At 36.2% G+C, this 13253-nt stretch overlaps 1 protein-coding gene across 5 annotated transcripts in view; it reads left to right on the forward strand.

Moving 5' to 3' along the window:
- Positions 1-13253, forward strand: part of LOC143222207 (mitochondrial carrier homolog 2-like) — a 61002-nt gene that overhangs the window by 29655 nt on the left and 18094 nt on the right. For all 5 annotated transcript variants that reach the window (XR_013012097.1, XR_013012096.1, XM_076448335.1 and 2 more), the window contains exon 6: positions 6875-6934. Coding sequence is in view for 3 of the 5 variants with exons in the window: in XM_076448335.1 (XP_076304450.1) it covers positions 6875-6934 (60 nt within the window). In the remaining 2 variants the exon portion in view is untranslated. The remainder of the gene's footprint in view (positions 1-6874; positions 6935-13253) is intronic.

Below are 13253 nucleotides of genomic sequence, written 5' to 3' on the forward strand. Positions count from 1 at the left end.
GATTGGTAAGAACATGAGAATCACAAGAACAAACACACAATTTGTAGGCCTGTGATGCAATAAAACAATTCAACAGACCAAACTGTAGGGGGGGATGATTGTATGCACCATACCCCCCACCTAAAATGAAGGGGGGGATGTATCTCCCATCCCCCTAGGATCTACGTCCATGGACATTGCTTGGTATTGGCTAATGAAATAGTACACCAGATAACACAATGGTTGTCAGTCTTGGCAACAACTGTCCTATAGGCTCATGTTCAGTGGGTCCTGTTTTGTTTAGTTTATGGATCTTTGTTCTCCATTTGCAGCCAGTTGTTGAGTACTGGGTTTCATCAGAAAGCTTTTAATCTTTGTTTTCCTTTCCTTCTCCAAACTTTTGTCTTCATTCTTGCCCCATTTTGTTTAGTCTTCCTCGTGATAGTCCTAATGGCTACAGTTGCTGTTTGATGGGTTTCTTGCCATTTTCCAGGTTTTTTATTTCTGTATTGTTAGTGTCACATTTTTCTTGTCATAGCTAGTTTTTCCTTATTTTCCAATGGGGAATTCCTTGCCCTATGATGGTCTTTTGCACTAGGTCTTGTGATGAATGAGGTGGACATCTCGCATGCTTTTTCATGGTTTGGCTCTGTCTCAACAAGCCTTATACAACCATACTTTTCTTCTTCTGTAGGCAATATGTCTGAGTGGGTTGGTTCAATATGGATGAGTTTTTAATTTATTTAGGTTTTTTTTTTCTTCATATGTCTGCATGGTCCTGCTTTCTATGCTTCTTTTGAGGGGCATAGAGTAATTGGTTTCCCATGCTATATCTTCTTTTCTCATTGTGAAGAAGGTTCTTTCATATTCTGTGGATTTGGGCTCTTATAGAATCCTTTAGCTCCTTGGATCATGCTCATTTATGATATTTATAATGGACTGCAGATTGTTTGGGTCTTTATTTGGGATCACTTGTTTTGAACCATTCTCCTTCCTTACTCAAAAACTTTATCTGGAGAATTGATAAACTACTCCCATAGTGGGTATTTCTCTTCCTTTCATCTGAGTCTTCTGTTTTCATATGTCTCCTTGACAAGATGGGGGAGCATGTCTCAACTGTTATGTTAATTTAGATTAGTTGTACTGTGATATTTTGCCCCTTGACATATATCTCTTAGAGTTTTTAGTGTTACATGAAATTTTGGATTTTTTTTTAAGGATGATTCATAAATGTCTCATGATGATACATACAGTCAACTCTGCAGTTAATATTTTTGCCACTCTCCTTAGCACCCTATTTCATCTTTTCTAGTCATCTGTTCCTCTTTCCTCAGCTTTAGCTGAGAACGCATTCCATTCTCCCTTGTGTTTTTTCTCATTTTGGATGCTTAAATTGTCGTAATAACTCCATGCTGACTGGCTTGACATGGTTTTCTCTATTGAACATTCTTCTGTCACTCTCCTTACTCCTTAGCTTTACTTCTTTTCCTTTCATCCAGCAGTGTTGTTTCTCTGACTTCATGTGAAGGGTTCGTCTGGCTCTTTGTAAGATATTGCAGATTCTTTTAACTTGTAAATTTTCCTTTTTTTTGGTTGAATTTGTTCCACATCCCTTATTTTTCCACAAGAGCACACATTCTGTAATTGGTTTCTGCATCACATTTTCTATCATTTCCTTTCTTCTATCTCCCTATCTTTGAAAATGTTTTTGTTGACTGTTCAATTGAGACTTATTGTTTTGTACTATGGATACAGTGTAACACTAACTGTAATTTTGTTGTTGTCTTACTATCATCACATATTCCCCTCTCCTGTCTTTTCAGTGCTTGATTTACTATAAAACAAATACAGAGAAATAGTTTCATGGTAAGTAAGAATTGTACAATTGTAGAGGTTTATTTTGATTCTAAAGTAATATTTGGCATAATGATGTCATTTAAGTCCCTCATATAATACTGTATTTAAAAAATCTAGAAAAAGGAGGTTTGCATTCATTATATTATGCTCTGTCAGGTATGCTGCATGCTTAGGTTAAAAGTCAAAATTGTGTGTGTGACACTTCTAAAGGGGAGTTGGTCATAACTTAATGTCACAATGACATTAGTCATCCTACAATTAAGTTAAAAGGCTTCCACAGGTAAGTGTTTTTTTAGAGAGAAGCTTGCAGGAAAAATGAACTTTATTGCTTCAGTTATTTCACAGACCTTTTCTACCCTGGGTATTAATGATTCCTTTCTTGTGCCAAAAAAGGATACTAGGATATATATATAAAATGGATGACATTCTATCTTGGACATATTAGAAGATGTGGGGGTAGGTTGGTAGGGTTCTACTGATAGGTAATAAAATTGAAATGGGTGTACAAAGATCTTGAGCTTGGTATTGCTGGTGTAACAAATGGAGGGGGTTCATGTTATGATTCGAGATGCAATCCTGGAAAGAGGGATGTACATTTAAAGTAACATTTATGTAACACAATCTTTGTGTATTATAAGGGGGAGGTAGCCCTGAAAAATTTTGATCCACTCTTTGATAATGTTTTAAAGAGTGTAACATGGTTTTGTTTTTAACTACAGTGTAGTTAAAATGCTGGTGAACACAGTGTGTTTCTTTACATCCTTTATCATCTTAACACAGCAGTGTTGTTTCATTCACATATGGCAGTACAGTAGTTGGTGAACAATATGCTTGGTAAAGTAGTTCAGTCTTGGTCAAATTGACTGACAACTATATTTGTCCCATGAGAACATAACTTTTAACCCAGTTGAAGGCTAATAAAATTATTTTTTCTAAGAACAATGGTGATATTACAGTGAGTAATTTACAATAAATTTTGTATTTACTGGAAGGGTGGCTATAGGAAAAAATGGCATGTATCTTGCATTAGGAGAAATTAAGGATTTTGTTAAATATTGCCTCATAAAACTAGGAAGTTAAAACTCATGTCCAAGTAAAATATGGATTATTATTCATGATTTTATTCTATACTTGTTGGTAGAATATAAATAATATCAGTTTAAAGTTTGAAGGTAATTCGTTAAAACCCTCATGACATTTGCAGTAAAGTATGCCCGTGCATTGTGGGTTAACACACTAGTAATGGAACAAGACAACATTGTGTGATACCTGGGTAGTAATTGGTGATCACTTTAATAATGAAGTATGCAGAGCAGTGCAACATATAATGGGGATCCATTGTATAATAACATTTTTTATTACACACAAATATGAATTTATACATATGTAATCAAGCTAGTTATAGCAATATAAAGAGTTTTAATGCCATGAAAATAATGAAATAAGAAGGTTAAAACCACAAAACGTAATTACACGAAATGTAAAACTTTTATCCTGCTTTGGGTGAGACGAACATAATGACACTGATTTTCAAAAGTGGGAAAAAATATTTAAATTTAAATAACTGATTTTTTTAGTTTTACCTTTCTTGTTTACATGCATTGTAAGTGCTGTGTACATATTTGTAGAAAATTAAAATGTAAGACACTATACTGACTTCAAACTTTCACAATAAATGTTAAAACATTCGTACTAAAGATAGCTCCAAAGAAGGTAAAAAATGTACTTAAAAGTATTTTTCAAATACGTTTTCAGTACATTTTAAATAATTAAGATGTACATTGTAATTAATAAAGTAGAAAAATTTATTAGCTGTGTTTTTAAAGTTATTTACACTAATATTTTAGTATACAGTCGTGAAAAAGGACTCCCTAAGAAAGCCTGTGTATTTTTTGTGAAATTTTTGGATATATAGATATTTAATATCAATATCTACAATACTGAGAGATTATAGGAATATAACTAAACAATTAAAACTGAAGAAAAGACTTTTCAAGATCTTCTGTAAATGTAGTTCTACAAAAATGCATATTCTAAGTGAGGAAAAAGTGAGGACACCCCCACATTTATTCTCACTTAAAATGGCTCAACTCACACACAGGTGTATCACACCAGGTGCACATGATTAGAAGATCATTACTCAGTATTTTGAATGAGGCTTGCTCTATTTAAACTTCACACATTTAGTTTGGTGTGCTCCTGACTGTTGAAGTGAGAGTGAGCACCATGATTTGAGCAAAAGAGCTGTCTGAGGCCTTCAGAAAGAAAATTGTAGCAGCTTATGAGTCTGGTAAAGGATTTAGAAAGATCACAAAATATTTTGAAATCAGCCATTTCACTGTCTGGAAAATAGTCAACAAGTGGAGGGCTTTCGAAACAACTGCCAACTGGTCGTCCAAGCAAGTTCACACCGCGAATGCAAGATGCTGAAAAAGGTCTACAGACACCCTGATGTGTCATCACGGGACCTACAGCAGGCTTTGGCTACTGTTGATGTGAAAGTGCATGTCTCTACAATCAGAAAGAGACTGCACAAGTTTAACTTGCATGGGAGGTGGGCAAGGAGGAAACGTTTGCTCTCTATGAGAAACATCAAGGCCAGACTGAAGTTTGCCAGAGAGAATGTAGACAAACACCAGGACTTCTGGAATTATGTTCTTTAGACAGATGAGTCCAAAATTGAACTATTTGGACACCAGAACAGAGGACATGTCTGGCATAAACCAAATACAGCATTCCAGGAAAAGAACCTCATACCAACTGTGAAGCATGGAGGTGGAAGTGTCATGGTTTGTTGCTGCTTTACTGCAGCAGGACCTGGACAGTCCTAGAATCCACCATGAATTGTACTGTGTATCAGAGGGTGCTTGAGGATCGTGTGACACCATCTGTACGAAAATTAAAGCTGAAGCGGAACTGGACCCAAAACATACTAGTAAATCCACTAAGGACTGGCTGAAAACTAAGAAATGGAGAGTCCTGGAATGGCCGAGTCAAAACCCAGATCTTAATCCCATTGAGATGTTGTGGGGTGAATCTAACCGGGCTGTACATGCAAGAAATCCCTGAAACATCTCACAGCTGAAAGAATTCTGCATTTAGGAGTGGGGGAATCTTTCTTCAGATCGATGTCAGAGACTGGTAGATGGCTACAAGAAGCATCTCACTGCAGTTATTTCAGCCAAAGGGGGTAACACTAGCTATTAGGGGGTAGGGTGTCCTAACTTTTTCCTCAGAATATGCATTTTTGTAGAATTACATTTACAGAAGATCTTGAAAAGTCTTTTCTTCAGTTTTAATTGTTTAGTTATATTCCTATAATCTCTCAGTATTGTTGAAATTGAGATTAAATATCTATATATCCAAAAATATTACAAAAATACACAGGCTTTCATAGGGTGTTCTAACTTTCTCACATTATACTGTAAATTGATAATTTTAAGGTATAGTTTGATCATTTTATTGAGAGTTTGGCATAGGACTTGTAGCAAATTATATTTTAGAAAGTATTTATAAAAGTAAAACTATTTTGATTTTTGAAAAATGAAAAAAGTCTTGATTTTAGGTAACAGTCTTTAGAATAAAACTAACCACTTAAAATATTTCATATTATTGATATATTGTCTTGTGCAAATCATGTAGCATTTACTGTGATGATTTTTGTTGCTGTAATTATATTAACTGCTCAGTTTTTACTTTTGTTTAAGCTACCTGCAGTTAAGTAAAATGTTTTTTAATTAATCTCAAATGTATATATTAGCCAAAAAGATGCAGATTTGCTCAAGCATAAATTCTTGATTTTCATCAATAATGCAATATATTTACAAGTTCTTGCTTGAAGTACAAACTTTGTTTGTTCAGTTCATTCATTCATATTTGAGGTGGCTGGCAATAAAAAATTTAAAGTTAATTTTTTTATTTAATTTTTTCTGTCTTGGAAGGTTTTTAATATTTTCTTTCTAATTAGAATAAAGCAAGCATTATTGTAATGTTTATGAAATTTTATACAAATATATTTTAGCACAAAATCTCATATTTCATAAACATTAAAATAATATACTGTTTAGAAAAAATACTTTATATTAAACTATTGATCCTGTGGAGTTGGGTCTTAATGGTTGTATTACAAAGGATCTACCTCTATTCTTAGGTGATGAGAAAGAGTATCTTATTCTTTGATCATACTTTTTGCATGCATACCTCATATTAAACCTGGCTTGTATATTCACACATGCTAACAAAAGTCTACTCAATTAAAATTACTACAATAATTTGCTTAATTCTTATAAAACATAACAATTACTTTAAATATTTCATCTGAGAACCTACCACTTGGGTGGCAAGGGACATTGATGCTAACTGTGTAATTGGACATTAGTAATATGGCGAATGGTGGCTAGAATTGTTTGTCATGGGATGTTTAGTATTGTATTATGAAAAGGCATATGATTGTGGGTTGTTGGTCACTTTATTCTGTGCCTTCTGTATGATAAATGTATATGTATTTTGTAGTGTTTAAAGTAAATAAAGGTAGAGAAAATGTGTACAGAATAAAGCTTGTACAGGAATGTTTATTTTTAGGATAATAGTTGACCCAGTTGACCACTTGTTAATTAACATAAGTGATGTAGAGCACAAAAATGTATATAATTTTAATTTCGAACTATTAACATTAATTTTATAACCACTTATTTTTTGTATCGTTAAAATTTTACATTTCACGAAGGTTAGGACAAAAAATATTAATTTTATAACCATTTTTATTTTATTTTAAGTATCTTTTAATCAAGTTAAGGCTAGAAGCCAGAATATTAAAGAAACACCAGTTTTTAATCTTGCATTTGTATCTGGGATAGGATTAACAAGACAGTGAATGTTAATAAACCATGCAAAGGTAAAAAATAATAAACTTCACGATATAGTAACATAAATTAATTTAAAGATTTAATTTTCACAAGAGTTGAAATTCAAAAGAAATCTTTAACATATACATACCAAATTTATCTACTTAATAGTAACAAATGTTAATTTTTTATAGGGGGATTTTTTCATCTTTACGAGAACTTTATAGAGAAGATGGAATTTTGGGATTTTGCTCGTAAGTTGTTATTCATTATTTCATAAATATTTTCTAATAACTGAAAAGAAAAAAGGTACATTTTCCCCTTTCAGGTTATAACTAACATGAGATGTAAATATGTGTAATATAACGTTGCCGTTCTTTTCATTCATTCCATTCTCAGCTTTGACACTGAGCAAGTAAGACGTGTATTCTACCTCTGCATGACATTCTCATTACCTGGTCCTGCTGTGCCAATTTTTCCACCTGTCCCGCTGGTAATCATCGATGATCTGCCACCCCACCTCTTGCCTCTTCAAATAGCCATGTTTATCACGCAGGCTAAACCTGGTGCTTCCTTAAACCAATTTAGGACCCGAATCCTTCGCCTGGGAGGTATTGTCCTCCAGCTGTCAATGCCTGCTAACTTATCATACTTTTGTGAGCTGTGGAATACTCCGAATTAATATCAAATGTTCACCAACCAAGAGCCCAACAAACCTTTTCTCCATTTTCCTGAGAGGAATACGCTCTTTCATTAAACCGAGTGAAATTAAATTTGCCATTGAAAGCCAAACCAATTCCGAGATATATGTCGTGCACCAAATCTACTCGAAAGCCTCCAGACAAGCTACCAACTTCATGAAAATAGTAACAACTACTAAACATATTGCCGATACCATTTTACGTAATGGTTGCTATTATCACATCTTTCATTTTTAGTGCCGAATGTCCCCGCCGTCGCTCAATCAATCCTTGGATACCCAAGCAACCAGAACTTGTTTCACCACGTGACGTGTCATCTGATCCCTTTTTCAACCCCCCACACTCCATAGTCAAATCGTCTCCTGTGAAGCCGCCATCCAACTCTTCACAAACTTTCGTCATAAAGAATGACAACCATTCACAGACAAGTGATGATATGGTTGCTGGTCATGTACAGAACAAGCCTCAGTTTCTCAACAAATTCACTCGGACGTCATCTATTGCACTTCACTCTAAAACGTCTTCCCAGATGCAAACTACACAAGCTACGTATTTGGATAAGTCAACTATAACAGATAAGCATCCTACAATTTCTCAAGCTATTCAAACTAGAATACACAGAAGACAAAAATTTTCCCAGACGACTGTGGAATACCCAGAGAATCTACCTGAACAAGTTTTAGAACCCCAACCTGGTGTTTTGTCACACAGTGCAATGGACTCTCCACCTCACAATGACTTTCACACGTTATTTGAAAGGTTAAAACATTATCGTGACACTTCTCCAGAGAATCTACCTGAACAGTTCTAGATCTCCAACCTGGAGTTTCGTCGACAGTGTAGTGGACTCACCACCTCCCAATAACTTACACATGTTAATGAAAAGGGCAAAATATTGTCGTGACATAGCCCCATTTTTCTCTCTGTCTGAACCTCCACCCTCATGATGTGAGCTAAACTGGCACTAGCTGGATCATTGGCACCAGCTAGTGAAAGTGGGTTTTCCCAGGGTTCTCCCGTTTCCCCCACATCTAAATTTCGGCATTGGATTTATAGATCCCGGCTGCCCTGATGGATCCTAAGTCATGTATTGGCCGTTGATTTTATGGTATTTGCATATAACCTATGAGTGTCTGGTGTCAGTTTGTCGGTCTTTTGTCTTCTTTGCTTGCTCAGGGTTCGCTCCATATTTTTAAATGATCTGGTCCTTTACATGTTTTTCTTTGCTTTTTTTTGGGTAGCTGCTTCAATATACTAATATCATGAGTGGGGCGAAGAGAAAGTCCATCTTTCTGAGCACCCCCGGTTAACTTCAAACCAAAATACCTGTCAGTTTTGTTGTTGTTGTAGTTCTTTTAATTGTTAAAAAAAATTGAAGGTATTTGTTATAGTTTTTGAATGGATGCTTTAAAATTAGGGTTGAAAATTGAGGATTTGCAAGAAAATTATACTATACTGTGAGAAAGATGAAAGCAATATTAATAGATGTTTTGAGTTTCAGCATAAACTATTTTCAGCATGTGTAGAAATAATTACATGAACTTGGTTATCTATGTGTTGTGGATAAAATAACAGGTTGCACCAAAATAGTTTATGTCAAAATAAAATACCACGTTGAAATGAGTAATAAAAAATTAATATACAAATAGTTTAGTTTAACATGGATTTAAAGACTACAAAGCTGAATGTCATAATAATTACATGCTCTTAAACAGTTTAAGGTTTATTGTTTTCAAACTAGCAAATGCTCTTGCTTATATTTATGCAAAAGGAGGCTAACAACTCATCTTTAGGAATCTCAAAATACTTATTTTAAGCAATTCTGATATGGAACACAAGACTAAAGAATCACCTTAACTCTTTATTGATGACCATTTCAGATAAAAACAGTGTTTAAAACTATATTAAGTTTTGTTGTCATGCCATAGCCCAAAAAACATGAATTGTCAGAAAAGCAGAAAGTTTGCATAAAAGCTTTGCGATACTGGTTGGATGCTTTGACAGATTGCTGCAGAGTTTCTGTGTTCACCAAATACTATCAATTACATTCTAGATCATAGTACCAAAATAGGTAAATTTGACAGTAGTAAAGGAAGAGGCAGAACACCTAAACTCAGTGTACTGATGTTAAAAATCTTTGTCTATACAGCCTTCAGGACATAAGGATCTGCCACTGATCTCAAGCATGAGATAAATGACTATGTAACAAACAACAGAAAAGTATTCAGATTTAAAACACCAAGAAGACTTAACAAGAATAGAATATTTGGTCATGTAGCAGTTAAAAATCCTTTATTTTGATCTCCAACTATTGTCAAGAGACTGAAATTTGCTAAGAAGTACATAAACTGGACTGTTGACGGTTGGAAAAGGATGTTGTGGATGGATGAGTTCAAGTTTGAAATGTTCAGTTCAAAGCATTGGTTTTATGTTCAATAAAAGGTGAAAGATACCTCAATGCATAGCACCTTTTGTGAAGCATGGGGGAGGAAGTGTGCTGGTTTAAGTGTTTTTTTTGTTGTTTTTTTTTTGAAGCAACAGGAGATATTTGCAAAATAGATGAAGTAGTGGACCAGCATAAATACCATCAGATATTGATTCACCATCTTTTACACATTAGTTTATATATTATTGATAAATTATTCTGTTACCAAGAAGTTAATGACTCCTAAATACTCATCCAACCTGTGCAGAACTTACTTAGCTAAGAAAAAAGCTGCTGGTGTCATTCAAATAATACAATTGCCCCCACAGAGCCCAGTTCTCAACCCAGTTGAGAAGATCTGGGACGTAATAGACCAAAAACTTGTCAAATCCAAAACATTTTTCCAAATAAACTTTATGGGAGTGTATTAGGCATTTTTGCAGCATATTTAATCAAAAGTATCCTTTGGGATTTTGCAAAAATGTGTCTAAGACATTGTCTGCAGTTATTAAAGCAAATGAGGGACAAACAAAATATTGTTTGCACTTCTGCTGCATTTTTGTTCTACAAAATAATGAATATTAATAAACTTTTGATGTTTCACCTGTGATTTACCTTCCATCATTCTTTGAAATCCCCCTCAGTGTAGATTTCTGTACGAAGTGAGAGGATCTCCCAGAGAAGGTTCTGTTATTTCAGTTTACTTCCTCTGAGATCTAAACATCCACCCATGTGTTTGCCATATGTGGTGACCTGTGAAGGGGAGAAGGGGATCCTGGTGGTTGAAGGGTCCAACCCAAACACACCACTTTGGCCTTGAATTCCTGTGAACAGGTAGCCTTGGAGTAGCCCCCCTTGGGTCAATTGGCTGGTCCACATGGGCTAGGCTCAACCAAGTACTAGTATTGAATGTTCTCAACAGGTATTGTGGACATTGTGTCAGATGCTGGTGTATGGGTATAGTGCTCATGAAACCCTGGCATTGCTCCAGTGTCCTTGTTTGGCATTGTAGTGTGTCCCCACCCATGGTGGGTGGGGTGAGTGGGCACTGATATATTTCAATTTATTTATGGATTATCCAAATAAAAACTGAAATAAAATAGTAAACAAACAGTCTATAGGTAAATGACCACACCTTGAAGATTCTGAGCAGCAATCTTCAACATCTGTAACACTGTTATAACTTATTTTCTTTCTCTTTCAGACAAACTTGTAGGGCAGATGCCTCTCTTTTTCATTCAGAAGGGACTAGAGGACTTGCTTGGCTCTCCAAAGTCAGTAAAGAAACTTCGATCTGGTGACATATTGGTGGAAACATCCACATTTCAACACAGCAAACTCCTCTTGCATTCAAGGGCAGTTGGGGATATACCTATTGAGGCTACATCTCATGCTTCTTTGAATTCATTATGAAGCATTATTGTTTTAGAGGGATTTGAAGAACATCCCCAAGTAAGAGATTCTCACAGGGTTCTCCACTTGAGGAGTTTCTGTAGTGAAACAAAGATGGAATTATGATGCCGACCAATGTCCTAATTCTAACATTTACATCACCATGTCCACCTGCCACCATCAAGGCAAGTTATCTTTATTCCAGGGTATGGCCATACATTCCAAACTCCAACAGATGTTTCCAGTGTCAATGGTTTGGTCACTCGAAGACATCATGTCATGGTTCCTTGACATGTGCTCGTTGCAGTGACAAGGACCACAATGCCTAAGTGTGAAATGGACCCTCATTGCATTAAGTACAATGGCTCTAACACATCCTACTTTCGTTCTTGCCCTAAATGGTTGGAAGAAAGAGAGGTGCAGCATTGGAAAATGATTCAAAACATTACTTATCCTGAGGCTTGAACGTATGCTACTGCACTTCATGCCATTACTACAGTGGGAGTGCAGATGGATCTCTCTGTGCCTCCAAAAGTCTTTTGACCTCCATGGTTAAAAATGTAGATTAATCAACTTCAACACCCATATCTGTCCCTAACATGCATTCCAACAAATCCCAAGGTCCAATTCCTTTGGTTCCAGGTACAGGCATTTCTTCAGATACATCTTCTCCCACCTCAAGATGCAAAACTCTCATTTGTTCACATCCTCAGTTGCTGGAATCCTCTTCCAACAGCAAAGACCTGTCCAATTGAACCAGGGCAGGATCCATGGAGGTCAATAGACCTCCTTTGAATAAAGACAGTAAAGAAAAAAGACATTGTCATAAACAGAAGGGTTCTCCACCTAATTTGCCTACATGTAAATAAAAATGGCCACCTTGAGACAATGGAACTGTCGAGGTTTATGTTCTAATCTGGATGACATCAAAACACTGATTGCTTCCTACCATCTTATATGTGTTTCCATACAGGAAACATTTCTGAAACCTGCTGATACAGTCACCTGTCAGCAGTTTTCTTTTTACAGAATGACAGGCTGTGTGATGGACGAGTGCATGGAGGGATGGTACTGTTGTTGATCAGCATGTTTCCACCCTTTCTTTGCCACTTGGCACACCCTTAGAGGCCTTAGTCATCCATGTTTCCTTGGGTCATGCCATCACTATTTGTTCTCTCTACCTATCACCTGGAGAGACCTATGATTAATCAGACCTTGATGCTCTCATTGAACAGTTGCTGTCTCCCTTTTTAATCCTGGGGGAATTTAATGGACATCATCTCCTCTGGGGAAGTGCTGATATTGTAGAGCGTATGCTTTCTGATCACAACCTTCTTCTTTTCAGTAGTGGTTCGTATACTTATTTTCATGCACCTAGTCAGTCCTTTACTGCTACTGATCTCTGAAATTGCTCCCCTCGACTATGGATCACTGGTCTATGGCTCTGCTAGGACCTCGGTTTTAAAGATGCTGGACTCCATTCATCATCAAGGACTTCTGCTCTGCATCGGGACTTTCTGCACTTCCCCAACTCAGAGCTTATACACAGGGTCTCATGAACCTTCTCTGTACCTCTGTTGCTTGCAACTGTCTTTATTTTATGCTTCAAAACTTCATTCCTTAACAAAGCATCCCACCTGGGGTTGTGTTTTCCTTCCCTGATGGGCCATACTCCTTCAGAACAGATGATCTGCCATTGCTTCTTTTGGCCTTTGTATCCAGGAGCAGTTGGATAAATTGGGTCTATCCTTGGAAAACATTGCTGTATCCACTGGTCAGCCCACTCCACTATGGCTTCTCACAGTCCCCAAATTTCACCTATCTTTAAGTCTTCTGAGAAACTCAGACACTCCCGATTGGAAATACTCTCTGCTATTTGCTGAACATCTTTTGAACTATACTTCCATTTGTATTTATACAGATGGTTTGAAATCATGTGACTGTGTGGGCTCTGCCATGGTTTCTTGTGGTTCGGTTGGTGCTTCAGAATCACTACAGAACTGTACACAATTTCTCTTGCTCTGGATCACATAGAAGCTAAGCAGTACTTAAATT

Source organism: Tachypleus tridentatus, chromosome 8 (genome assembly GCF_004210375.1).
Source record: "Tachypleus tridentatus isolate NWPU-2018 chromosome 8, ASM421037v1, whole genome shotgun sequence".
NCBI lineage: Eukaryota > Metazoa > Arthropoda > Merostomata > Xiphosura > Limulidae > Tachypleus > Tachypleus tridentatus.